This window comes from Uloborus diversus, chromosome 10 (assembly GCF_026930045.1).
Source record: "Uloborus diversus isolate 005 chromosome 10, Udiv.v.3.1, whole genome shotgun sequence".
Classification (NCBI taxonomy): Eukaryota; Metazoa; Arthropoda; class Arachnida; order Araneae; family Uloboridae; genus Uloborus; species Uloborus diversus.
In genome coordinates, this window is record NC_072740.1 from 122360890 (window position 1) to 122386156 (window position 25267).

Below are 25267 nucleotides of genomic sequence, written 5' to 3' on the forward strand. Positions count from 1 at the left end.
TAGCGTGAGAAAAGTATAAGTTTTTTTTATTCAACCTAAAAAAATTGAAGACAATGTTATCAAATAGTATAAAACTTTTGAAAATAATGAAATGAATGAAAATGAAATGTGTGTTTGTGTTTAATGAAACATTAGCCGCACAAAAAAAAAAAAAAAGAAAAGAAAAAGCGAGAGCCTAGAACAAAGCGAGACCAATTTTCCAAATAAAATTTACCATAAGGAAAAACGGGTGAAGGGGGGCGATTAAAATGTTTAAAATTTCATTTAATTTTATCGAATTCAAATTGTCGAACAGTCTCAAGGGAAAGAAATCAAGATAATACACATATTTTCTTTCCTTACCCTCTTCCATTTCAACCCGAGACTCTTTTTTTTTTAATGAAATTCATCACTATCATGATCTTTACAGTTTTTGTGCATTTCACTTCTCAAAAATGAAATTCACTCTTCTAAAAGTGTCAAGGAGTATTTTCACGTCTTATGCATATATATACATAGACATATATCAGAAAATGAAAGAAAAAAAATGGCAGCTGAATGAAAACTAAGCTTTTTTTGAAAACATAAGCTTATAACGTTTAAAGCGTATTGAAGAAATGTATCGAATTAAGTTTTAGTTAATACAGTTAAATTTATCATTTCAATATTCTCAACTTCAACATAAGAAGCTTGTGTTATTCACTAAAAGCATAGCCCCTGTCGATCAGTCCCGCTACAGCCATTTTTTAATATTAAAAAACATACCACTCTCCTGGGTGCGCTTGAACCATCAACTTTCGGTTAACAGTCAAACGCGCTGGCCGATTGCGGCACGGAAGCTTCGCTACAGATGAATTGTTAAATATTATATGAACAAAGTTCTGCGCATGCGCGCCGAAGGTAACATGTGGAACGCTTTTTTACGTCGTTTTTCCCCCTTCTCGTTCACTCTGGCCACACAACATCCCATAAGAAGCATAGCTTCAAAAATTGTATTAAGTATTTTGTTGTTTAATATGGCGAAAGGCGAAATAAGAAGAGGAAAAAAAAACTTTCAAAATTAAATTCAGGTCAAAAAGAGTTAATATGGATGCTTTGTTATTATAATTCATGGCGTGCAGTTTCGATCGTGTTTTACAACAGCCATCTTCATTAACCACCGCTGTCAGAAACAATGGGCAATGCCTCTTAAACACAGAAAACCAACATTCTGACAAGCTGTAAAGTAAAATTCGAATCTGCTTCATGAATTTCGGCACTCTTCTTTCTTTGCTCGCGAGAGAGCATACTGAATATAAATGAATGGCGGCGGAACCACGAACAGCGATCATAGAAATGAAAACGAGATGAGCAGCCGAAAGCGATGAGAAAGAAACTTTTTTTTTTTCTTTCAGGAAAAACTGGAATCTGATGAGGAAGAGAGTCGTCATTGAGAAGATGGAGATGAAGATTCGGGCTGTACAATATTAATGGTTGTAGCTGATGGTCTGCAGGAGAAATGCTAATGGGCCTTCGTAGCAGCTGGACGCCACTCATTGTCAGTGGGATCGACGGCGGTATGAATCATTCAGGAGTGGAAGAAAAGGATCCGAGTCCGGCAGCTGGGCCTTCCATCCCCATCGGAATTAGATTCACCTTGCTGCAAAAACTCGTCGTCAAAAGATGACGTTTCCCTTCTTCACATACGAGAATGAAGCCGCTTGGAATATGTCTCCAAAAACTGCTCGGTATCGCTGATTGACATCGGGACAACTGATCTATCTCGATTAGAGGGGCAGATACGGGTTTATGGATGTCTACCCCCACCCCCAGAAACCTTTGTTTTACATTGCCAATTTTTGGTATGTATATATATATATATATATAAGGACTGGTATGAGCAAAGGTTTTTTATGCCTCCACAAGCGTGTTCCATGTATTGAAAATCGGTAAAACGCATCTAAAATTTAGTCGTTTTGAATTTTGAATAAAATGTTAGTGGCGTGGAAAACGGGAAAAAAAGCAAATGGAATGTTTAAAGTACTACATTTCAATATGTTGTTACTTTTCTCTTGAAAAAATTAGCACGCTTTGTATTTGGAATAAAAATTTAGCGACGTAGAAAATGGGGAACAAAGCCAACTGGAACTTTTAAAATACTACATTTCAATATGTTGTTACTTTTCTCTTGAAAAATTTAGCGCCCATTATATTTTGTATAAAAAGTTAAGTGACGTGGAAGACACACGGGAAACAAAACAACTGGAACGTTTAAAATACTACACTTCAATATGTTCTGACTTTTCTCTTGGAAAATTTTGCACGCTTTGTATTTTGAATAAAAATTTACTGACGTGGAAAACGGGGAACAAAACAACTGGAACGTTTAAAATACTACATTTAAGTAACTTGTTACTTTCGACTTCAAAAATTTAGTCAAGAGAATTTTTTCGGTTTGTATTCTAAATAAACATTTATGAGCAGTATGAATCATTCAAGAATAGAGGTAAAGGAGGCAAGATCGGCAGCTGACCTTCTATCCTTTTCGGAACTAGATTCGCCATGCTATAAAAACTCGTCGTCAAAAAATGAGGTATCCTTTCTTCACATAACGAGAAGAAATACTTTTCGAATGTCTCTAAAAATGCCCGGTATCACTGGTTGACAATGGAACAACAAATTTATCTCGACAAGAAGCATAAATAAAGAGAGTTTGACTGACAACCACCCATATAAGCAGACATATTTTCAACGCCCATGCAAGCATGTTTCATACGTTGAAAATTGAAAATACGTCACAAAAAATTACGATTTACATCATCAATCTTAAACTCAGTTAAAATCTTTCGTCAGACCCGTTTGTCATCTCAACAAATTTTGCACGCTTTACATAAAAAAAAAGGATTTAGTGACGTGGAAAATGGGAAACAAAACAACTGGAACGTTTAAAATACTAAACTTCAATATATTTTTTCCTTTCCTAAACGCAAATGCCAAACATTTCAAATGTTAAAAATCAAAATTGCACACAACTCTTCTTTATGTATCGTCTCCCACTTCATCCTTGAAAAGTTGGTATTTTTATGTAATTGATCAATATCAAAAAGTAGTTTTAGGATTTGAAAAAAAAAAAAAAAAAACGAGCTAATGTGTATGTGCATCACATGACTTCCTTTTTACTCCAATTTAATGTCATTTCCCCATTATTGGCATTTTTAATGTGATTCAATAGTTTACTCTCTAAATATCACCAACAGTGGCCAAATTGAAACCAGATTAAAAAAAAAAAATTTCGTCAAATTTGTCGCCAAGTTGGTGACAAAACTTAGCGACCAAAATACTGGCGATATATCGTCAAGTGTCCGCCAAATTATAACACCACTTGAGTTTACATCGAAATTAACAATGATTTCCCCCAAAAAAAGGGGAAAAGGCCCCTTTAGAAACACCCGAATGCAACAAAAGGGGAGGTGCACAACTAGACCCCACTAGGAGCCTACCTACCGAATTTCAATTTTCTAGGACATACCGTGCTTGAGTTATGCGACATACATACGCACATCCGCACATACGAACTTACAAACGTCACGAAAAAACTCGTTGTAATTAACTCGGGAATCGTCGAAATGGATATTTCGGGGGTCTGTACGTTCTTAGGCACTTATCCACGTGTGGTCGAGTCGAAATAAAAACTCAACATTCATTCGGGGGTGAGTAAAATAGAAATTAAGATCGATTTTTGAGTGAAATTTTTTCGCGAATACAATACTTCCTTTTTTGTAAAAGGAAGTAAAAATTAGCAATATTTCTGTATTTAAGGAGTCTTATGACCCTTCCCCTCCCCTCAAGGGACAAAACTCTTGCTTGTTATAAATCCCCCAAATTGAAAATTATAGCTTGTTGTGACCAGCCCCATGAGAAAATTCTGGAGGCAGTAATATCGTGAATGCTTTTAAATAGAAGCAGTTAAATATTTTGTCATTTCCAGTTGTATATTTCCAGAATAACTTGCAAGCTGGAACTGAATTTCTATGAAAACGTCGATTGGAAAATTAAAGCATCCAGTCCCGATCTTCATTTAACACTTATATACCAACTTAATGTTAAAAACGGTTCATTTGATACCAATTTTAAATGTTTCATTTTACAATTGAGACATTTTTGGGCCATGGAATTCATCGGCTCGAGCAAGTTAGAATGCTCAGCACAGCACTAGAATCATTGCAATAAGTACTTTATAGGTTTGAGTGGTTTAAATTTAAAATGCTCATTACAGCATTTTTTTTATAACACCAATGTATATTTTGTTCTCAAGGGTTAATTTATTTATTTTATTTTTTGTATGACGTCATACTTCAAACTTCATAAGTAAAGACATCCTTTTAAATATTTTTTTATCGTCGAAAAGTATTCAACCATTTTCTATTTCGGCTGTTTTCCGAAAAAGCACAATTAAAAAAAAACGGATTTTTGAATTAGCGATTATGCTTCACACGGGTCAGCTAGCATTAAGCAATATGTGTCAATTTCGGTAACGTAGGGACACTAACGAAATAAGCAAAAGCTTCAATACGTAAACTCAACCATTTTTCACAAATCTGTAACAGTAATGACAATAGTAATACACTGTAATTGTTTAGTCTTAAAAAATACTTTAAAAATTTGTAAAAATGACATTAGAAAATTTAAAATTACATTTCAATCTTATTTATGAAGCATTTGGCAAAAAGTTGAAACGTTTACCTAAGTAAGGAAAAAAAAAATCATCCGAACAAACGTTATTACAGCTCAATTTTGGAAAAATATAACTTGCGCGGGATTCGGAGTTGGGAAGACCTTTAACATTATCTTAGTAAAAAGATCATTGGGATGGAATCTCGATCACCATAAGGATTGAAATCTTTTTTTTTTTTCTGTTTTTTGTTCAAAATATAAGACTTTATAACTTTCTGAAAGAACACTATTCACGTTAAAAGATTAACAAAAGACACTATTTAATTGCCATGCAGACTTTTTTTCTGGACTGAACTTGCCATGTCCACTTGGGACCTGACCTGCCATGTTCACTTTTTTTTCCTGGACATGACCTATCATGAATTGCAAGTGGCAAAGATAAGGGATAGGTTCAGTAAGCAACTTAGAAGAATAGCCCAAATGAATGCTAACACCCTTTATTAGTATAATGAAGAAAATTCTTAATTCACTTTCTAAAAAGTTTTCTTGCGTCTGAAAAATAATGATTTGTACGCGTTACAGGCGAGATCTTGTGATCACACCTGCAACAAGTACAAAATTTTTCAAGTACAAATTTCTTTTTAGAAAGCTAATACTTCATAGTATGATACATAACGGTTCCTTATATTCGAATATATTATAATCAAAAGTCAAAGTTTAAAATTTCGGGAACAAAGTGCAAATATGTACTTAAAAATGTGTCATGCGTACAAACGGAATGAGCAATCTATGATTGAAATGATATCGAATATTCCTTTCGTTTTTACGTATTTAGAGTCAGTCAGTTTTTCTTGCCTTGACTTTGCACAGAAAGTAAAGCAACTTTTACAGAATTTAATTACCTGTCAGAATGAATTTGCATACACATCTAGTGACATAATGATTGAAAATTTCAGCGAAACTGGACGAAAGAATTTTAAGAAGGTTAAACGAAAGATGATCTAGGGCAGGGTTTCACAACCGCTGGTCGCCATTTCTCGAAAATTTATATACTTATATCTAATAATTGCGATAATTACTGATCTCGACAGCTAAATGTTATTACATGTAAGTTATAGTAAAACTTTTACAACTAACTTATCTTATGCAACTATTATTCAAAGCTTAATAATGCTTATTTATTTTTTTAATTATGCTAAAAAAAACTCAGCATCCCAGGATTTCTTTTTTAAACAAAATTTTACCGATTCGCAGGTTGAAATAAGTTGAGAACGCTGATGCGAGCACTCATTTCAATTTGAATTCGTCTTTGGCAGCAAGTTAAAGCAATTGATCGGTATTCAGATTTCGATTGCAATTTCAAAAATAAAGCGTTTGGTGTATTATAATTGCGTTTTTTTGTTTTCAATATGGATTTTATGACAGATTACTTTATACGTACAAAAAAAAAAAAAAAAAAAAAAAAAAAAACGTCGGAAAGTCGTATCATATGCTTGTTACACACATTCATGATAAAATGCAAAATAAACTTGGCGATTTATGTACTCCCTTGGACATAGGCGGTTCGTACGGGGGAGGGGGGCAACTTCTCTTTCACTTCTGAGAGTAAAGGGGCTTTGCCCCTCACTTTTCAGAGTTAAAAATGATAATCGATCGAAAAATGATTTTTTATAGGATTTAATGATTCATTTCACGAAAGTGAAAGCTGAAATTTTCAAATAAATTGACTTTTTTTTCAACTTAATTTTAAGAATGGAACTTTCAAATGGAACGGGTAAAACTTTGGTGGCCATCAGTCCCCAGTTTTGATGCCGTATTCCAAGTTTTTAGATGTTATTAACTCAATAATATTGAAAACAAGTAATAATGTCCAATTGTATATTGAAAAAAAATCAGCTTCGCGGCCACGTCCTTTTAACCCCCACTTTTTTGGTGCACCAGCCACCTATGCCCTTGGATATTTTGAGGGTTAGAACTTCAATTTGGTAAAAAGAAAAAACTGCATTTTTTTTGGCTTAAATTTGTTTTTAAGCATGCCTTTAAAGAAAAACAGATTGAAAGTGAAATGGTTTCGTGGGTTGAATGTGATAACAAACGCTTTCTTTAAAATTAAATATTAATGTAAAAACTAGAAATGATGACGATGAAGCATGAGACAGAAAAATGACGACTCAGATTCTGGTTACCAAAATGTTTTACATTTGGATGTGACTAAGGCAAAGTAAGTTTCTACCATCCCCCCCCCCCCCCTAAAAAAAATGAATTTTTTTTTTTGCTTTTTCTTTCTTGTTTCTTTTCTTTTTTTGCTTTTTTCGTTGCTCATATAATTGAGAATCTTGATATTAAATTTTAGATCTGAAATCCAGTTAGTTTGAAGCTTCGTAAACTTTGTTAGACAGCATACTTGGCAGCTGAGAATAGGCGGTCAGCATCTATATTGTGCAAAATATATTTTGAAATAAGGATATTTATTTAAATTGTGTCAACATGATGTTTTATTGCATTTTATAAGTTGGGAAATGAGATGTCACAAAACTAGAACCTTACAAACATTGTTAGTGTTGAGATAAATAAATACCTTTGTGCTGAACAGTAAAGTAGGAAAAAAGAATGTCAAAAAAGCACAAATTGCAGATTACAGCAGACACGTATTTCGGCGTTACAGGGAACGCCTTTTTCAATGCAAAAAGTAATGAGCTTATGGATGAAAAGACGAGCTCATTACTTTTTGCACTGAAAAAGGCGTTCTCTGTAACGCCGAAACACGTGTCTGCTGTAATCTGCAATTTGTGCTTTTTTGACGCTGTTTTTTCTTACTTTATTGTTAGTGTTGGTTTTATATCGATACAATATTTAAATACGTTTTTTTCTAATTTATGTTTTTGTCGATCAAAGTGTCTGCTAACCCCTAAGACTATTTAATTAATTTATTTATTTTTATTTTTTTATTTATTTAATTTTTTTTCTGCATGATACAGTCTTGAAATAAGGATATTTATCTAAACTGTGTCAACATTGTGTTTTATTGCACTTTATAAGTCGGGAAATGAAACATCACAAAACTAGAACCTTACAAGCATTGTTAGGGTTTTTGTTTATACCGACGCAATCTTTAAATACGTTTTTCTCTAACTAAAAGGGTCAAATATGATGAAAAAACTGACATCATTTGTGGGCAGTCAGAATGCTCATTAAGATGAAGGTATTTCTTTACTTAAAGGTGCTGATGGAGGTAACTAGTAGAGGATTGTCACAGAACAAGTTGAGCATTTTAATTCTGATTTTGAGACGTTTCAGATAAAGTTAGAGCGCATGCTATTTCATATATATTTTCTCATTCTTGTAGCGCAGAAAAATTATGGACATTAGATGCTTTAGGAATTCGGAATCCAACAGAAGGTAAAAATCTAGGACAAGAAGCATTAGAAACATTCAAAAAATAAATAATAAATTAATAAATAAATCAAAATAAGTAGACAAATAAATAAAATAAATAATAAAAACAAAAATCAACGTTATGATTCAAAAAAAAAAAAAAGCTACCGTGACTTGAAGAACAAGAAACTTTAGAAACCTTCAAAAAATAAATAAATAAAAACAAACAAAAAAAATAGATAAATAATAAAATTAAAAATCAACCTTATGAGGAAAAAGCTACCGTGACTTGAAGAGTTTTTTTTTTTTTTTTTTCATTTAAAATGTAACGTGAAGAAAATAAACAAAGATGCAAGTCACTGATAAGAAAAATTAGGCTCTGTTGGGGTAATGGAAGCACGGGATAAATGGAAAGAAACTGTATTGCTACATTGTGATAACTTTTAAAACTAAACTAAAGGTAAGTGAAGATTTTAAATTATAAAAATGGATTGCCCTAGATGAATTAATTTGAATCTATTTTCCGAGCTGTTGCGGATCACTAATCGGATTTACATTGACTTGGAGCAATTTAATTCCCTCGGCATGAAGTTCATTACTTTTGTTTAAGTAAGCTTGCTAAGTTGCTATTATGTAGCAAATTAAGTAGTAAGTAAGTGGTTAAATCACTAAAACCCCTCCTAACGGACACCCCTCAAATGCGGACAATTTTTAATTCCCCGATTCCAAGGCAAGTAACATTATTAAACCCCTATCCTGCGGACACCCCTCTATTGTGGAGAAAAAAATGTGTCCGCATTAGAAGGGCTTTACTGTAGTAGTAAGTAAGTTACGTAGTAAGTAAGTTACGTAGTGAGTAGCAGCAAGTAAGTTACGTAGTAAGTAAGTTACGTAGTAAGTAGCAGCAAGTAAGTTACGTAGTAAGTAGTAGTAAGCTAAGTTGCTTTTTTTTAAAGAAAAATAATAAATAAGTGAAAAGGTAAAAGTTAAAACATTAGAAATGGGGGCTCATCCCTTACAAGAAAATTCTTTTGGATTAAGCTTAAAAACGATGATTTTCCCTACTAATTTTACATTGGTGGCTATGCCCATTTCTTCTATGCTCAGCGTGTCCTCCGTTTAATATATTTTTGTTTCGCGTTTGTCATGTTGCTTGATATTTCTGCAAGGTAGAAATTACGCCCCAAAAAGTAGCGTTTATTTTAACTCCCCGTTTAAGCGGGGGGGGGGGGGGGAGGAAGGGCTTACTTCAAAAAAGAGATGCTCCGAAGTTCAATTTTCAAAAGGTCCGCATTAATGCTTACAACATAAAATCATATTTTATTTTTCTTAAAAATTTTATGTTTCTCATACATAACTGTCTTGAGAAGCGTATAAAGGGAGAAATTAAAATACAGAAAAGAAAAGAGTGGATTGGTGTTTTAAGATTTGTAATGCAGGACTTTTGAAAACGTTGAATTGAAGAATCCTCATATTTGTAGTAAGCAGTTGAAGACCTTGTTGCAAGAGGGGGACAGCCCCAATTTTTGCCCGTTTTCAATTTTACATTGAGAAACACTAAGTTTAATCTTTTATTTTGTGCAAGAACGAGACAACTCCAACTTCAATCCATATTCCATAAGATATTTTTATATTGCTGTAGCAGGCTACATTTTAGAAGGAGAACGATTTAGTTTCTCAATAACTCAATGTATAATTTTGAAACTAAAATGTTTTTTATCTCAAGAATCACATCGGTTCTTATTTAGAGAGAAATATTATTTGATGTATTGTAGAAACTCCAAAATTTATTTGGATTGTTCTATGTATTTGGCGCAAAAACGGAACTGCTCCAACATGCAACACAACTAGCTGTACCCGCTTGGCAATGCTCTCGGTAAGAATTTCACTTGACTAAATAAAAATTTCTTCACTTCGCCCCCCCCCCCCCCGGTCGTCCTCGAAGTATTAAAAATGTTTTCTTTTTCAAAAATACTTGCTTATCTTTTAAAGGAATAGTAAAAGTGGAATTGTAATTTGAAACAGTCTGCTAAATAAATTTAAAAAGCATTAAATTGCTTTAACAGTTACTTTAAAATGTAAAATATTCCACCAACGTCATTCTTTACCGCTTATCTCGCAAAAGGACGAAGCTACCTGAACCCAGACGATTAGCGAGCGAAGCGGGCAGGGAACTCTGATCGATTAGCGATCAGATCCTTTTGAACATTTAAAAGAGAGTCGCACTCCCCCTCCCCCCTATACACACACTGAATTTAACTAAGAAAACGCATTGCATCCATCTAGTACAAAACAAAACTTTTAATCCTCTCCCCCGTAGGAAAAATAATTTAATTAATATACGCCCTGCAATTAGCACAAAACAAAACTACTCCCCTTCCGCATCGAAAAAGAATTTACTTAAAATTTGCGTTACAATTACAACTAAGTGGAAATTCGCATCCTCCCGTAGAGTAGGGAAACTAAAATACGCGTAACAATTAAAATGAAGTCAAAATTCGCCCCCGCCCCCTGTCGAAGAAAAATAATTTCATTTAAATAAGCATTAAGATTAATATAAAATAAACATTCTCCCCCCCCTCCCCGAGAAGCAAAATTTTGATTAAATGACGCAAATTGTTATCAGAACTTTCAATCGTAAACACAAAACCAAAAATATATTTGTAAGAGGCGAAAAATTTATGTTAGTACACTGAGAAAATTCATATGCTAACTGATTTCTATCATTAAAAATCATTCTATTTTATATAATTACTTGATGAAAAATGAGTTATATTGACGAAAATTATAAGAATTCAAAGGAGTTGGATGTTATTCCTGAAAAAAAAAAATTGTACTCAAGCGTAAGATTTAAATTACAAAATTATAAGAACCTTGATTTAAATATATATATGTATAATAATAATAATTTAGATTCTTAACTATAGCAGCGTGTTTTATAATAAACACAATGGCAAAAAAAATCAATGTTAACTTATAATAGAATAAATGTATAAGTGACTTATCTGTGTAATTACTGGATCAAACATACACCATTACTCGCATTTCTTTTCTTCAGCATGCAGTTCGAGCTCATACACTTCAGTCTCACAGAATTGCTCTCTTCTATCCAATGAGCCATCAGCTCAAAAACTGATAAGAGGACTGCGTACTCTTGCGCCTAGCCTCTAAATTGCTTCCATTACTCGGAACACAACATCATACAAATGCATTGATGTTGCCAGATTTTGACCGTGAAAGTTTAACTTAGATTATAAAGCAGTTCAAATTAATTTTAAATTAGAAATCAGAAATAGGAGCCTCCGTGACTCTGTGGTTGAAGTTTCGTCTTCTAAGCCGGAGGTCGGGGGTTCGCTTGCTGCGGTGCCCTGGGTGTTTCATTCACTTGTGTTATAAATTTTTCCTGTGTGCCCGGAGGCAAGGCGCTTGGTACGCAGTCCAAGTCTATGTATGTGAAGCTGATTAGCTTCTAAATAAATAAATCAGAAATATTATAAGAGCAAGTTTTTCCTTAAGAAAGAGTTATGATAGAACAAAAACCGAAAAATTACAGAAATTACAATTGAAATTTACATCCAACATACTGTATAGTTCTGCCGTAGCCTTAAGAACGGTATAACTTTGATTTTTTTTAGCAAGTGAGAACAATAAGCAAGTGAGAACATTGCTTATTGTTCTCACTTGACTGTTTTGAATTCCTGTGATTTTATCTTCCCCCGCCTCCCTCTGCAGCAACAACGTCAACCGACCGGCCTCACGATGCTGCTCCTCTAGCTAAAACAGTCTCGAGGTTGCTTCCATACATACACACACCTACACACACACGCACATACCCACACACTCATGCCTAAACACAGATATACACACACACCAATCACACACACACACTCATGCCTGCACACAGACACAAACACATGTGGTTGCAAAAAACATAATTTGAATTCAAGATGTCAAAATTCAAATTAATTTTATTATTATTATTATTATTTTTTGTGAGCAATCACATTGCTTATTGTTCTCACTTGACGGTTTTGATGCTCCTATGATTTTATTTTCTCCCCTCCTCCCTCTGCAGCACCACCGTCGACCGTCCTCTCCCGATGCTGCTCCTCTAGCCAAAACCGTCGCCAGGTTACGTCCATATCCCACCTACACACACTCACAACTACACACACACATACCTACACACACCTACACACATACCACACGCACATACACAAACACACACGCCTACATGCACACACACACTCGTGATTGCGAAAAACATAATTTGAATTCAGGATGTCAAAATTAATTTTTTTTTTTTTTTTTTTTTCAGTTTTTGGATTACTGACATTTGGACATCCTTTAACTGTGTCTTTCAACTACCGATCAACGCAGAAGAAATTACGAATTTTGGAGATTTCAGTTTCTAATCATTGGTTCAAACTCAAATCCTTACCTTAAAGTTGGAGGAAAGCATTTTATACTTCAGTATTTCATGGTTTGGTTGGCTATTTTCCGAGATTTTATGGATTTAAATGTATGGTTAGAATGCACGCTTTTCCTAGAAGACGATGGTTAGGTCCAAGTTATATGCTTCAAATCTGCCATGTTTTTAGTTTTTCAAGCATAATTCAGGACTGAAATTAAGAGCAAAATTTTGATCACTAACGGTTTTTTTAACTTCTCGCTTGATATATTTTATTTTAAAGCGAGAATTCGTTTTCAAGCCTTTTGCGAATGTGTACTGCGTAAGATGCTCAAGAATTGAAGGAAATTTTGAGCTGTCAATGGTTCTGAAAAATTCATTTAAAATGTTATAAACCGAATATTAATGAAAAAAAAAAATAAAAAATAAAAAAATACTCCGAGTGCATCATCCGTGATTTTAAGCTACCGAATTTCGAGCATGTATGTGATGTAGTTCGTCTCGACATTGCACACAGACATTGTCTTTCATATAAGAAGAGAGATCAATTACACATATAACATTTCATTAAAATACCATTGAAATTAGTTTTATTGACGTAATTTTTGGCAAAAAAAATGAAGACAAAATCTTAAAAAATTAAACTATTTTATTTATTTTATTATTTTATTATTAATATTTCTTTTGGTTTCCTAATTTTTTTTTAAACATTTGGAACGGTCCCCTCGTTCCCGATGTCTTCAACTGAATTGAATGTTCGAGTTGTTATGGACGTGGTATTTATGCAGTGACTTTTAAAGCAATAAGTACAAATACGTGAAATACACCGCCAGCTCAGTCATTTCCAGCCGAGGACAACAGTTTCGTGCTTATTAGCACTCATCAGCCCGGCATAGGAAAGTGACTGCGCTGGAGAACCTTTTAAGGAAGCCAAGAGTGCCAAACAAACTGGTAGCTAATACAGAATTAGCACTGACCAGACGAGTGACCGAAGCAATGGTTCGGTTCAACTCGAATTTTGAAGGCAAGGCAAGACATGCGGTGTAACCCAGGCAATGTCTAGTACAAAAAAAAAAAAAAACTAGGGCCCCGGCTAAGAACCGGAGTAGCATTAATTGTAAAAGTTTTATGAGGTGGGGGGGGGGGCTGGTGACCAAACTGACCAGGAGCCGCAGTGGCTCTCGGCGGCCCTCTGTTCGTAGATTCTCAGTCACCACTCCTTCTTGCACTTTTGTGTCTTTTATTTGAAGCGTAAATTTCCCAAAGTAGGTACCTCTAAAAAAAAGGGAAAATTCACATGTCTGTCTCTACAAAAATATGAGTTACAATAACTTTTCCTGTTTGGTTCAAACCATTTAAGGGATCATTTTAAAATTTTCTAGGTATCTCAGGCTGTTGGCCTACCTGAGCATTACAATGAAAAAACTGAAATTAAGCATTTGCGAAACAATTGAATGGGCGATACCATTTTTCGCAACTACATGCTTCATTTGGTATTTTCATTGATGTACCTACAGTTGGGTGTCTTAAATACTTGCCGTTGGGGGGGGGGGACTTTTGAAGCAAGAACGATTTTTTTCTTTTTTTTTTCGGATACAGAACGTACAAAATTAATTTTATTACTTTTTTTGTATTAAATGAAAATGTATAAATAACAATGACACTTTACTGAAGTAACATTTTATTTCGTGTATAAGACATTCAAAAATGAGTTAGATTACATTTTTGTGTTAAATTTAGATCTCGTATGAGTAATTCTAAACAAATGTTTGAACATTTATACACTTCTCTTAAAATTAATCAATGTCCGGCACAAAAGCATGTTATGAAAATTCATTATTTTTCTACAGCAAATATAACAAATACAAATCTAAAACAAATAATAGTTTTTTGGACATTAGTTTCACCAAAAATATTTCCTCGGTTCTTGTTTCGATCTTTTATTGCACCAAAATCTGTCTCATTTTAAAATCACTGGAACATGAGACATACTGGAAGACATCTGTTAGAACAATACTACAGGGTGTCCCAAAACACCCTAAGTAGCACACTTCGTTTCATAAACGTTTTAAAATGGTTGTCAACGTTGTGACAACTGTTTTAAAACGCTTAAACTTTACATGTGCTACTTAGGATACTAGGAATAAAATTTTCAACGTTGTGACAACCATTTTTAAAAAGTTTATGTTAAACGTTAAACTTTACGTCTGCTAATTGGGATACGAATTAGAAATAAAATTTTCAACGCTGTGACAACCATTTTAAAACGTTTATATGAAACGTTTAAACGTTACTTGTGCTACTCGAGATTCTAACTGGGAATAAAATTCCTGTGTAGGTAAACAGAATTACATATTGCTTTTTGTATAAGTTAATACTGGGTCTTTCAGAAAGAACTACCAGTGCGAAGATATGCTCAGCGTGGGTGCCATTCTTCAGTACTGAAGACGAAATCTTGTCGTTAAAAAAATTGGCGGACAGATTTCCGTCTTTCAATTAAAAAATTTTGAGGATATATAATTTGAAAGATGGAAATCCGTCCGTCGTCTTTTTCTAACAACGGAATACCGCCTGCAGTCCTGAGAAGTGGCAACCATGAAAGATGGAAATCCTTCCGCCGTCTATTTTTTAAAGATTGAATACCGTCTGTAGTTCTGAGAAATGACACTAATGATACTCATCTTCATTATTAGGTTTTTCGACTTCAGTACGGCATTCCAGATTCACTGAGCCTCGAGTGCAGACGATATACAGTACTGGGCTTTAAAGCATTGCAAGCATTAGCGGATTGGTATTTGCTTGAACTTCTTTCTTATAAATTCTGCCATATTTGCATCGAGAGCTTGCCTGGTAAATCGGGAAGTTGAATCTGTTGCTATATTCATAAATAAATGTTCTAGTAAGTTTTTTGATCTATTCCTCAAACGTGACTGACTTTTATTGGGGAGGTTTCTGAAATCTTCAAACAGATTTCAGGTTAATTTCAGGATGGTTACTGAATTTTAGAGGGAAATTTTCCTGTTTTTTGCCAGGCATGTTACCGGGCAATTAAGCACGCTAGCTGCCCATTATTTTCCAGAAACGTTCCAAAAATTTTTTATAGTGTTACTGTGAAATGAGATAACAATGAAACAGGAAGGGTAAAAGCAGCAGTATGTTAGACAGCTAGGTCTGGAATTTGTTGTTATCCGGTTTTCAGAGGAAGAACCAAGATTGGACAGCAGAGGGCACTGTTGTCAAGATTGCATTTTAAGTGTGAAAGTGCGCTTAGTGAACAGGGGTCAAATCACATTACGGTTGTTTCGATATGGCTTACTTTAGCAGCAGTAACATAACGCTACCGAATTGTAAAGTTCGAAGTCACACGTCTCTGTAAAAAAGGACGCACATGCCCTTTCGAACTTAACTCTTCGATTTATCCGCATCATGTTACTCCTGTGAAAGGTGACTACATTGAAACAAGCGCAACGTAATTTAACTTCTGTTCACTAAGTAATTTCATACATTAATCAAAAGAAATTCTTGACTTAAGCGCCGTCTGATATCCAATCTTGGAACTATTTCCGAAAACCAGTGTACTTAATATCAGATCTATCTGGCCATTTATTTCATCTTTATGTACCTCACTCTTTCGATGTTACGACATTTCAAAATAGTCCTTTCTGAAAACAACCTTTAGAATTATGTAAAGGAAATACAATACAGGCCACAATGCATTAAGAAGTACCATTAACAACGCAGCGTTTCTCACTGTGCTTGCGTTTCTTTAAACAAACCAACAGAAAAATTTCACAAAATTTTTACAAGAACAGTCCACCATTTCATTCTATACTCATTTTCAGTTCTTCCAAGGTCTAAGAGCTCTTTTAGCTACACCATATTCTTAAAAAAAAAAAAAAAAAAAAAAAAAAAAAAAAAACACAAATAAAAATTCAACAATTTCAATTTTGGGTAATCAGAGACCTAGCCACAGCCATAGTGCTTTCGGTAATCAAGTGCAATGTGTGAGTTTCTTCATAATGTTTATTTCATCTTATAACGTACCAGTAAAATCAATTACACGAATCGATAACTGTCCAATAACTTTAACCCCTTCCCACGTAGCGCACGTTACGTTTATACATTTCATAAACGTTTGAAAATAGTTTTCAATGTTGTGAAAATTATTTCAAAACGTTTATGAAGCATATGGTTTTATATATAATGGTATAAAATGGTTTACACAACGTTGAAAACTATTTCAAAACGTTTATGAGACGAAATGGGCTAGTTAGGTTGGTATACAATGACGTCTGATAGACGTCACTTCTGTCATGTGCCAATGTAGACTTTGCTGTCTCCTAGATTTCATTCATCTCCAAGGTCACTGTATATTGATGTACCTGATAAGTCATTGATTCCATATACCATTACAGGCTCTTTGACGCCTACGAGACGTCACAGTATATCAATTCGAAAATCTGAGAAGTTCGGTGCTAACGTGCGTCATTTTCATTGACCACTGCTGTGTGAGACTTTATTCACAGAGACTTAGCACTCTACCAATCTGTTAATTCTTAAACACTTGTATGTATCGTTAGCATGTCGCAGTCCTTTTCACGTAGAAACAAAGATCACACCTTATTACAACATGTCCAAGGAAATACCACAATGTCATGCTCAAAATTCTCAAGTTTTACCATGACGTTTTATAACAACATATTATTTTGGTAGACATGTTTTGGGACGCCCTGTATGTTTTGGCAAGAATAAAACAGCACCGAACTAGTAAAATACAAATATACACTTTTTAAATCTGTACAACGTTCAATATCGATTTGTAATCCATATTAGAAGGTGCACTTCAACAGATAGGAAAGGAAGCTTCAGACCACTTTGAGCTCGATGCCATCAGAAGAATTTTCGGCATCCAAGTCCATGCAGTCGCACGAGATATCCGGCTCTTTGTCCCGGATCCTGTCTTGGGTGGTAGGAACTTTAACCCGGATCACGAGATCGCTCAGGTCTGGCTTCGGATTGTGCTTCGTCGGTAGTGTTTGTTCACGGGTTCCACCAGAAGAAAGAAGTTCCCTTTCCTTCGAGTTTCGCCACTTCATGCGTCTATTTTGAAACCAGATTTTCACCTATTGAAAACATGTAAGAGCGTTAAATAACAAAAAAAAAAAATTTGGGTTGATCAAAATTCCCATTTTGACACCTAGATAATGTTGAGATAGTTACAAAACTGAAACTTTCTAATTGGAAATTCCGAAAATCAAATAAATTAATAATTGAAAAAAAAAAAAAAAATGCGGGACGGGGTCTAACTTATGGACCTGCGACGTCACCATGTATATGCCGCTTTCATGGCAGCCCAGATCCAATTGATCTCGGCACTAACTGCGCAAAGTACAGTATGTGAATTTTCTATCCAATTGGCGATACTTTTAGATTAGAGAAAACCCCATTCAATAACAAAATATCGATGCCCCTAGAAGGAGTTATCAGAATGATATGAAATTTTATTCACGTAAGGACAACATAAATAGTATAAGAAAGTGATTAAAAAATGAAAGAAAAATGATTGTTTATAACTGGAAAAATCCCAAAAGAATCGAGCTTTTAGTACCCTGTTGAACCCTCAGAGTGAAAATGGATAGAGACCGTATTCCACTTTGAAATCGAGGGGAAACTGCCGTGCACACGGGTCACGTGATGGGCAAGCAAACCTCTTGCACCTTGGCGCCCTAACTTAATTGGCGAGCGTTTGAAAGTGTTAGGTTGACAATTTAAATCCTTCCGCTTCTTGAAATCTTTTTAAGATTACTTGCAACGAATGAACACAGTCTGCTACAGGCATAACTCGGGAACGGCGAATGGGAAAATAGATCTTCCACTTGTTCCAAATATGTTTCTATAAGTTAATAAAAAAAGAAATTGCAATGTATGCATGTGAATGAACCGGAAAGCATTCATAATGTCTTATGAAAATAATACAATAGAATATTAAGAAAGTATTTCATTTTAAAAAAGAACACACACACTTTTAAAGTGTTTTTTTTTTTTTTTAAATCTTAAAACGTACGGCAATTATATTTGAATATGTAGGGTCGTGCACAGAAATTTTGGGACTCGTCACAGATGACTTTTACCGGCCCTGTCCATATTGCTTATCCCTACGTCTCTTCATATATTTCACCCCTCATTTTAAAATCTTGGGTTCTCTTTAGATTCGGGCCCGAGCCAACAGGTGACGCAAAAAGAAAAAAAAAAAAAAAAAAATCGCATTTTTGCAAATGTTGCGGTTAAATATTGCTCAAAACTTTCAAAGTTGAAGATTTGAAACCGCTATTTCGACCCTGTATTTGGTCACTTTAAAGGGACCTTAATATTTTTAAAATGTTTAAATTATCTTTGGTGGTCTAGAGAAACTAGTAATTAACTAATTTCAATTGCAAAAAAGATTCCTATCTTTCAAGAAATTTTTCATTCTTATTCTGGTACGATTGTGTAAAGAAAATCCCAAGGCGCGCCGGTTCGAGGGTGCACCGGCGTCGGTGGCCAGTTCGCCCCTGCTTCAAGTCCTCAAAAATTATGAAAAAACAATAATTTGTTGAGCTTTCCTCGGAGCAATATGGAAAAACGTGAATTGTGTTTCACTACTTATAACATTCACCCGACGAAATGATATAAGTGTGAAGGTTTGATCAAGCGAGAAAGGAATAAAAACTTGAATTAGTTTCAGGGAAAAAGAATTTACTGAGGACAAAGGTTTGCACCATTGGTGAAGATATGAATTTCAATGCTAAGTATTTTATGAGATTGAAGATAACAACGCAAACGATCAGTTAAAATTGTTAATTTTGGTAACATAAAATGTTTTACACCAAAAAAGAGATAATTGACTTTCTAACTCTATTTTTAGCAATAAAATCAATAAATTTGAAAAAAAAATAATTTGAATTTTGACATCTTGAATTCAAATTATGTTTTTCGCAATCACGAGTGTGTGCATGTAGGCGTGTGTGTTTGTGTGTGTGGGGTTTATGTGTGTTTGTGTGTAGGGGGTATGTGTATGTGTGTAGACATGTGTGTTTGTGTCTGTGTGCTGGTATAAGTGTGTGGGTAATTGTGTGTATGAATGTGTGTGTGTGGGGTGGTATGTGTATGTGTGCAGGCATGAATGTGTGGGTAGTTGTGTATGTATGTGTTTGTGTGTGTGCATGTGTTTGTGTATGTGTGTGTAGGTGTATGTGTTTGTGTGTGTGCATGTGTGTGTGTGTGTAGTTGTGTATGTATGCTCCTGTGTGTAGGACATGGATGCAACTTGGAGACGGCTTTCGCTATAGGAGCAGCATCGTAAGGAGCCGGTCGACGGTGATGGTGCGGAGGGTGGCGATGGGAAAATAAAATGATAGCACGCCAAAAACAGTCAAATGAAAGCAATAAGCAATCGTGATTGCTCAATAACTGAAACATTATTAAAGTATGTACATTCTGATGGAATGTTTTTGGTCCTCACTTGACCCATTGTTTTGTTCCTTACATCCAAATGGAGAACAAAAAGAAACTATTTTATCTTAAAACAGCAGTTCTCTGTCGTAGAAATATATGCTATGCTCCTCCGCGGTGCTTGCTCCTCACGTGGTAAAACCCAGTTTCGTGCTGGCGTGAAAAAGGGTTACCACAAACTATCTCTACCCATCTTTACTCTGCGGTTCAGCCATCTCTACCGTAAATGTAGAAGCTGATACAGGCGAATATTGAGGTATAACAGTCTCGTACGATTTTCTGCGTCATCTCGTTCCACATTTAGTGTAAGTACTCCTCTCATTTGATCAAACTCGTAATCTTCTCAACTCACCACCCCAAGTGATCCCATATATGCTTGATTTTTGATCTGTACAATGCATATGCTTGTTTGAACCCATGACCTCCGACTTAGAATTCATAAATCTTCTACCTCAGAACCACGGAGGCCAAAAACGCTTCATTAGAAAACTAGTATATTTCCTCTCCTTCTCTGTGTTTGTTTTTGTCTTTATAATATATGCTGAAATATTGAAAAAAAAATTCGGATACTCGCGTGTCATTTATTAAGAATTCAAAATTAATTGCAAAGAGAATTCGAGAGAAGATACCCTATGAACACTGAACGTTGAAAAAAAATATTGCCGGATACTCATGTTACTTAGTAAGAATTCAAAAATAATTGCAACGAGATTTCGATTGCACAGATCCTCCGAAAACTGAATGTTGAAAAATATTGCCAGATAATCGTGTTAGTAAGAACTCAAAAATAATTGCAACGAGATTTAGAGAGCACAAACTTTGTGAACATTGAAGGTAGTGAACATATTGCCGGATACTCGTGTTAGTTAGAAAGAACTCAAAAAGAATTGCAACAAGATTTTGAGAGCACAAACTCTGTGAACATTGAATGTTGAAAAAATATTGCCGGATACTCATGTTAGTTAGTAAGAATTCAAAAATAACCGTAACGAGATTTCGAGAGCACAGACCCTGTTAGACAAAGCTCAGGAGTTCCTGTATCCGAAGACGGCAAAAAGGAGAGAAAGTGATCGAACAACTGCTTGTCAGAGATGATGCAGCTGTGATGTTCAGACACCCATTGATGGCGCTCTATTTGTGTCTAGAGCCTCGACGTTTTTGTCAGCTTTTACATTAACGAATGTAAGCGAGCGGCAGGCTCAGGAGCGCTAGCCACTGAATTGCTTGAATATAAATGACGTCACAGCTGCGACCAATCATCGACCACAATGTGGAGGCGCCTATTGATTGGTAGTTTTTGGGCAAAGAATGATCGCGTTGTCCACAGACACGCGCGGGGGATGACATTAGCATATCCTAGCTAGAGAAGAGATCAATAGACGGAGATTAGCAGATTTACACGGAGGAAGAATATCTTCTTTTCCCGAAACATAAAAGTAAGCTTAGAAGAAAGACACGCGCCTTTTTTCTACTCGATATCCGAGCACTCGAGGCAAGATCAAGTTCTCTCAATTTAATAACATAACGACTTTCTTCTTCTTTAAGCGTGGTAATAATGATGATTTGATATATGACTATTCTGTGATCATAATTACGACACATGCCTGGGTAACTAAGTTGGCACTGTTTGTAAGTGGCCAAAGTTTCAACTTTCAGACTTGGAATACACTGTTAAATCTAGCCAAAATTGGCTGCAACCTATTTATTGGTAATTAGCTTCACAAATGTAATGGTGCTTTTACAAACTGGTGATCCCCCAAAGCACCATTACCTTTGTGAAACTTATCACCGATAGGATGGTTGCAACTAAATTTGACTAGATTTAACTTATTTCTTTGTGAAATATTGAATGAGAGTTTAGTCTGTGCTAGTAATTACGACACATGCCTGGGTAAGTTGTCACTCTTTGAAGTCGCCAAAGTTTCAACTTTCAAACTGTGGAAGTACACGGTTAAAAATCAAGTTCAATGCTTCGCCAAGAAATTGGTTGAATCTAGAAATATTTAGCTGCAACTTACTTACTGGTAATAAGCTTCACTAATGTCTTTGTGCTTTTATAAGCTGTTGACCACCAAAAACACCATTACATTGGTTAAACTTATCACCAGTAAGATGGTTTCAGCTAAATTTGGCTAGATTTAACTGATTTCTTTATGAAACATTAAGAGTGTTGAGAGCTTAATACAGAGATTTCGCTTGCGGCAGACTAAAATCAACATTTAAATTGAATTTTTAATCAATGTTAAACATCTAGCATGGAGTGAAAGATTGGAAATTAAGTACTGATTGCTTTGAAACTTTCAGTTAAACATATCGAAGTTACAATGAAATTCTCTTTTCTACACACTGACGGGAAATTTTATACTTCTTTTTTCAATCTTCCGTTTAGTCCTGATTGTTGAACATGTGTCACTTGACACATATTTTGTTTTCGAGGTAGACGGTGCAACGCCGAGAGACGTAGCTAGTATCTGGTATTTGGGAGAAGTATCATTACTTAGATAAAACCACCAGTAGCTGACACTGCACGAGTAGTTGACGCTTGTAAAGAAAGAAAAGTTAACGAGAGGAGCACAAGAGCCAAAGGTCAACTAAGAATAAGCTAAAAGGTTGAATTTGAGCACTATTTTATAATTTAATCATTTTTATACAACTTTATAACTTCTCGAGTTAATTTGTTTTTTCTTTATAAGTTTGAACTGCTACTGCAGTGTCGGGGGTTTTACCTATTGTATATTGGTCCATTTCCGACAGTTAAAAAATAAATAAAAACCACAATAATTACAATAATACTCTCCAAAATTGAAAATTAAATTCTCGAATTTCAGGGTCTTGTCCCGATACAGATCCTGTTGGAAACAGCATGTCACCCTGCTTTCCCGTAAATATGTTTTCTATGCAATGACACTGTCGCCGCAGTAAAGCTTTCTGTACAAGTTTCACCTCAAAGGTTTTTTGCCTTAGAATTTTATGGGCAATATTCATCACATAATAAAATGGGATTAACGATTTTTTACGCACTGAATTAGAAAAGATTTATTTATTTATTTTTATTTATTTATTTATTTATTTTTTTAAATCTTAGCTCGTGGATCAAAATTCAGGAAAATATTCTTTAAAAATGTGCTTTAAAAATCTTACAGTAGCTTTTGATTAGGGGACAGGAGCGGATGCTAAAGCAGGTTTTAAAGAGGATAACGGCAGTAGCGGATTTTAGGGGCACCTAAGACACCCGTGCCCCTGCCAAAGAGACAAAATTAATTTAACTATTCCTTCAAACATTCTTTAATTTATTTCTAAACAACGCAAATCAAATTCTACAAACAGTTATTTTAAAAGAAAAAACACGCAGCGTATTTGAATAAAGTAACTTATATTACCGATAGGAGAAACTTTGAAGTCAGAGATCAGTGTGAAATTACTGATTTATTCAAACGTACATAAAATCGCGATTCGTCTAATAATTCTTCTTTGATAGAATTGATAAGGGAGCCTAAAAAACATTTTAAAAGAACTTTTATTTTAAAAACATAATTTTTAAAAAATGAATGAAGACGTGCTTTTTGCTTTTACTCCACGGTGCCCACTCCAAAAACTATTTCTGTATTAGCCCCGGGGCAGCGGAGAATAAAAAGTGCCAACCTTTATGCAATTATTCATAAAAGAGGTTCACATAAAGTTCTTTTAAAATGCTTTTAGGAGCCCTTAAAGCTAGTTAATTAAATTTAAAGCATAGAAATATCACCCACTAATTTACACTCCTGTTTGTGAAAATTGCAACACCACGAAGGACTTACGCGAGTGAGCTGAAAATTGCAGGAAATGTACAGTAGGGCATGATATGCAAATGATTACAATTGTAGACCAGTAGTGCATGCGTATGCTGAGCAGCGTCCTCTGAACGGCGGATCGAACCGAATATAAATAAACGGCTGTAACGAGGCAGGTATGATTATCGGTGGTTATATGCTAGAGTAAAAGTTAAATGAATCTTTACTATGCCTCTTCGACCAAAGAAAGCGAAATTTGAGCAAATTTCGGAGTTTGAACGGGGCAGAATCGTCGGCCTTCGTGAAGCTGGATTGTCTTATCGGGCAGTAGCCGCTCGTGTGCAGCGTAACAGCAGCATAATCATGCGTGTTTGGAAGCAGTGGACGGACGAGGGTCGGACAGCTCGGAAATCCGGGAGTGGACCCCGAAATGTGACGTCGCGATGACAGACACCTGGTGCGTATGGCGCTGAAGGACCGCACAGCTTCTTCTAGACAATTGGCAGCACAGTGGTCAACAGCTACAGGTGTTTCATTGTGTGCTTCATCAATTTGGAGATGTGTGCTGCAGCGTGGGCTGCGCGCAAGGATTCTTTTATACAGGATTCCTCTCACGCAAAATCATCACCACATGCGGCTACAATGGGCCAAGGTGCATTGGAGCTGGCGTGCTGATTGGCAGTAGGTAGTCTTTTCTGACGAATCCCGCTTTAATTTGGGGCACCATGACGGCCGAATTCGTGTCAGGCGCTATGCCGGTGAACGGTACATTCCGGAGTGCATTATCGAACGCCACAGGGGACGAACACATGGAATTATGGTCTGGGGTACCATAGCATATCATGAATGATCAGAATTGCTACGAATTGTGGGCAATTTGAACAATACCCAATACATAAACGAAGTTTTACAGCTCTAAGCTATTCCTTACCTGCACGGATTGACAGGGGCTGTATTCCAGCAGGATAATGCCCGTCCACATGTCGCCAGGACTGCCAAATCGTACCTTGATTCGCAGCAGGTACAGCTTCTTCCTTGGCCTGCATATTCCCCGGATATGTCACCGATTGAGCATATGTGGGATTTCGTTGGGCGGCGTCTCGCTCGTGATCCTCGTCCTGTCGCTTCGACAGACGAACTTTGGTTGCGCATACAAACAATATGGAATACTCTTGCGCAGGCAGATATTCAAGCTTTATTTCACTCCATGCCGAGTCGTGTAGCAGCTCTTGTTGCGGCGCATGGTGCCCACTTAAAATACTAATTTCTATTTCTTTTTATTGTTCGTTTGGTTTAAGAATGTAATCATTTATTTGTACCATTACCACTCAACTGTGTATTAAATTTCATTCAAATATGATGCTTCCTTCATGGTGTTGCAATTTTCACAAATAGGAGTGTATTTTGAATTCGGACGGTACAACACAGGATATTTAAAAATTATTGAACTGATAAAAAAATTCAATAAAAAAAACTACTTCAGATTTAAACTTTTTTTTTTAAAATTCTGAACCTTATCTTAGATTTTTTTTTTTTTTTTTCACAAAGATTAGCTTACGTGCGCACCTTTCGTAGATCTGAGAATATT

At 35.4% G+C, this 25267-nt stretch overlaps 1 protein-coding gene across 1 annotated transcript in view; it reads right to left on the reverse strand.

Annotated features, from left to right (window-relative positions):
* Positions 1–17283: 17283 nt before the first annotated feature.
* The window catches only part of LOC129231157 (homeobox protein DBX1-B-like), a 52890-nt gene continuing 44906 nt past the window's right edge, over positions 17284–25267 (reverse strand). The window contains exon 4 of the mRNA XM_054865405.1: positions 17284–17541. Within this exon, the coding sequence (XP_054721380.1) occupies positions 17284–17541 (258 nt within the window). The remainder of the gene's footprint in view (positions 17542–25267) is intronic.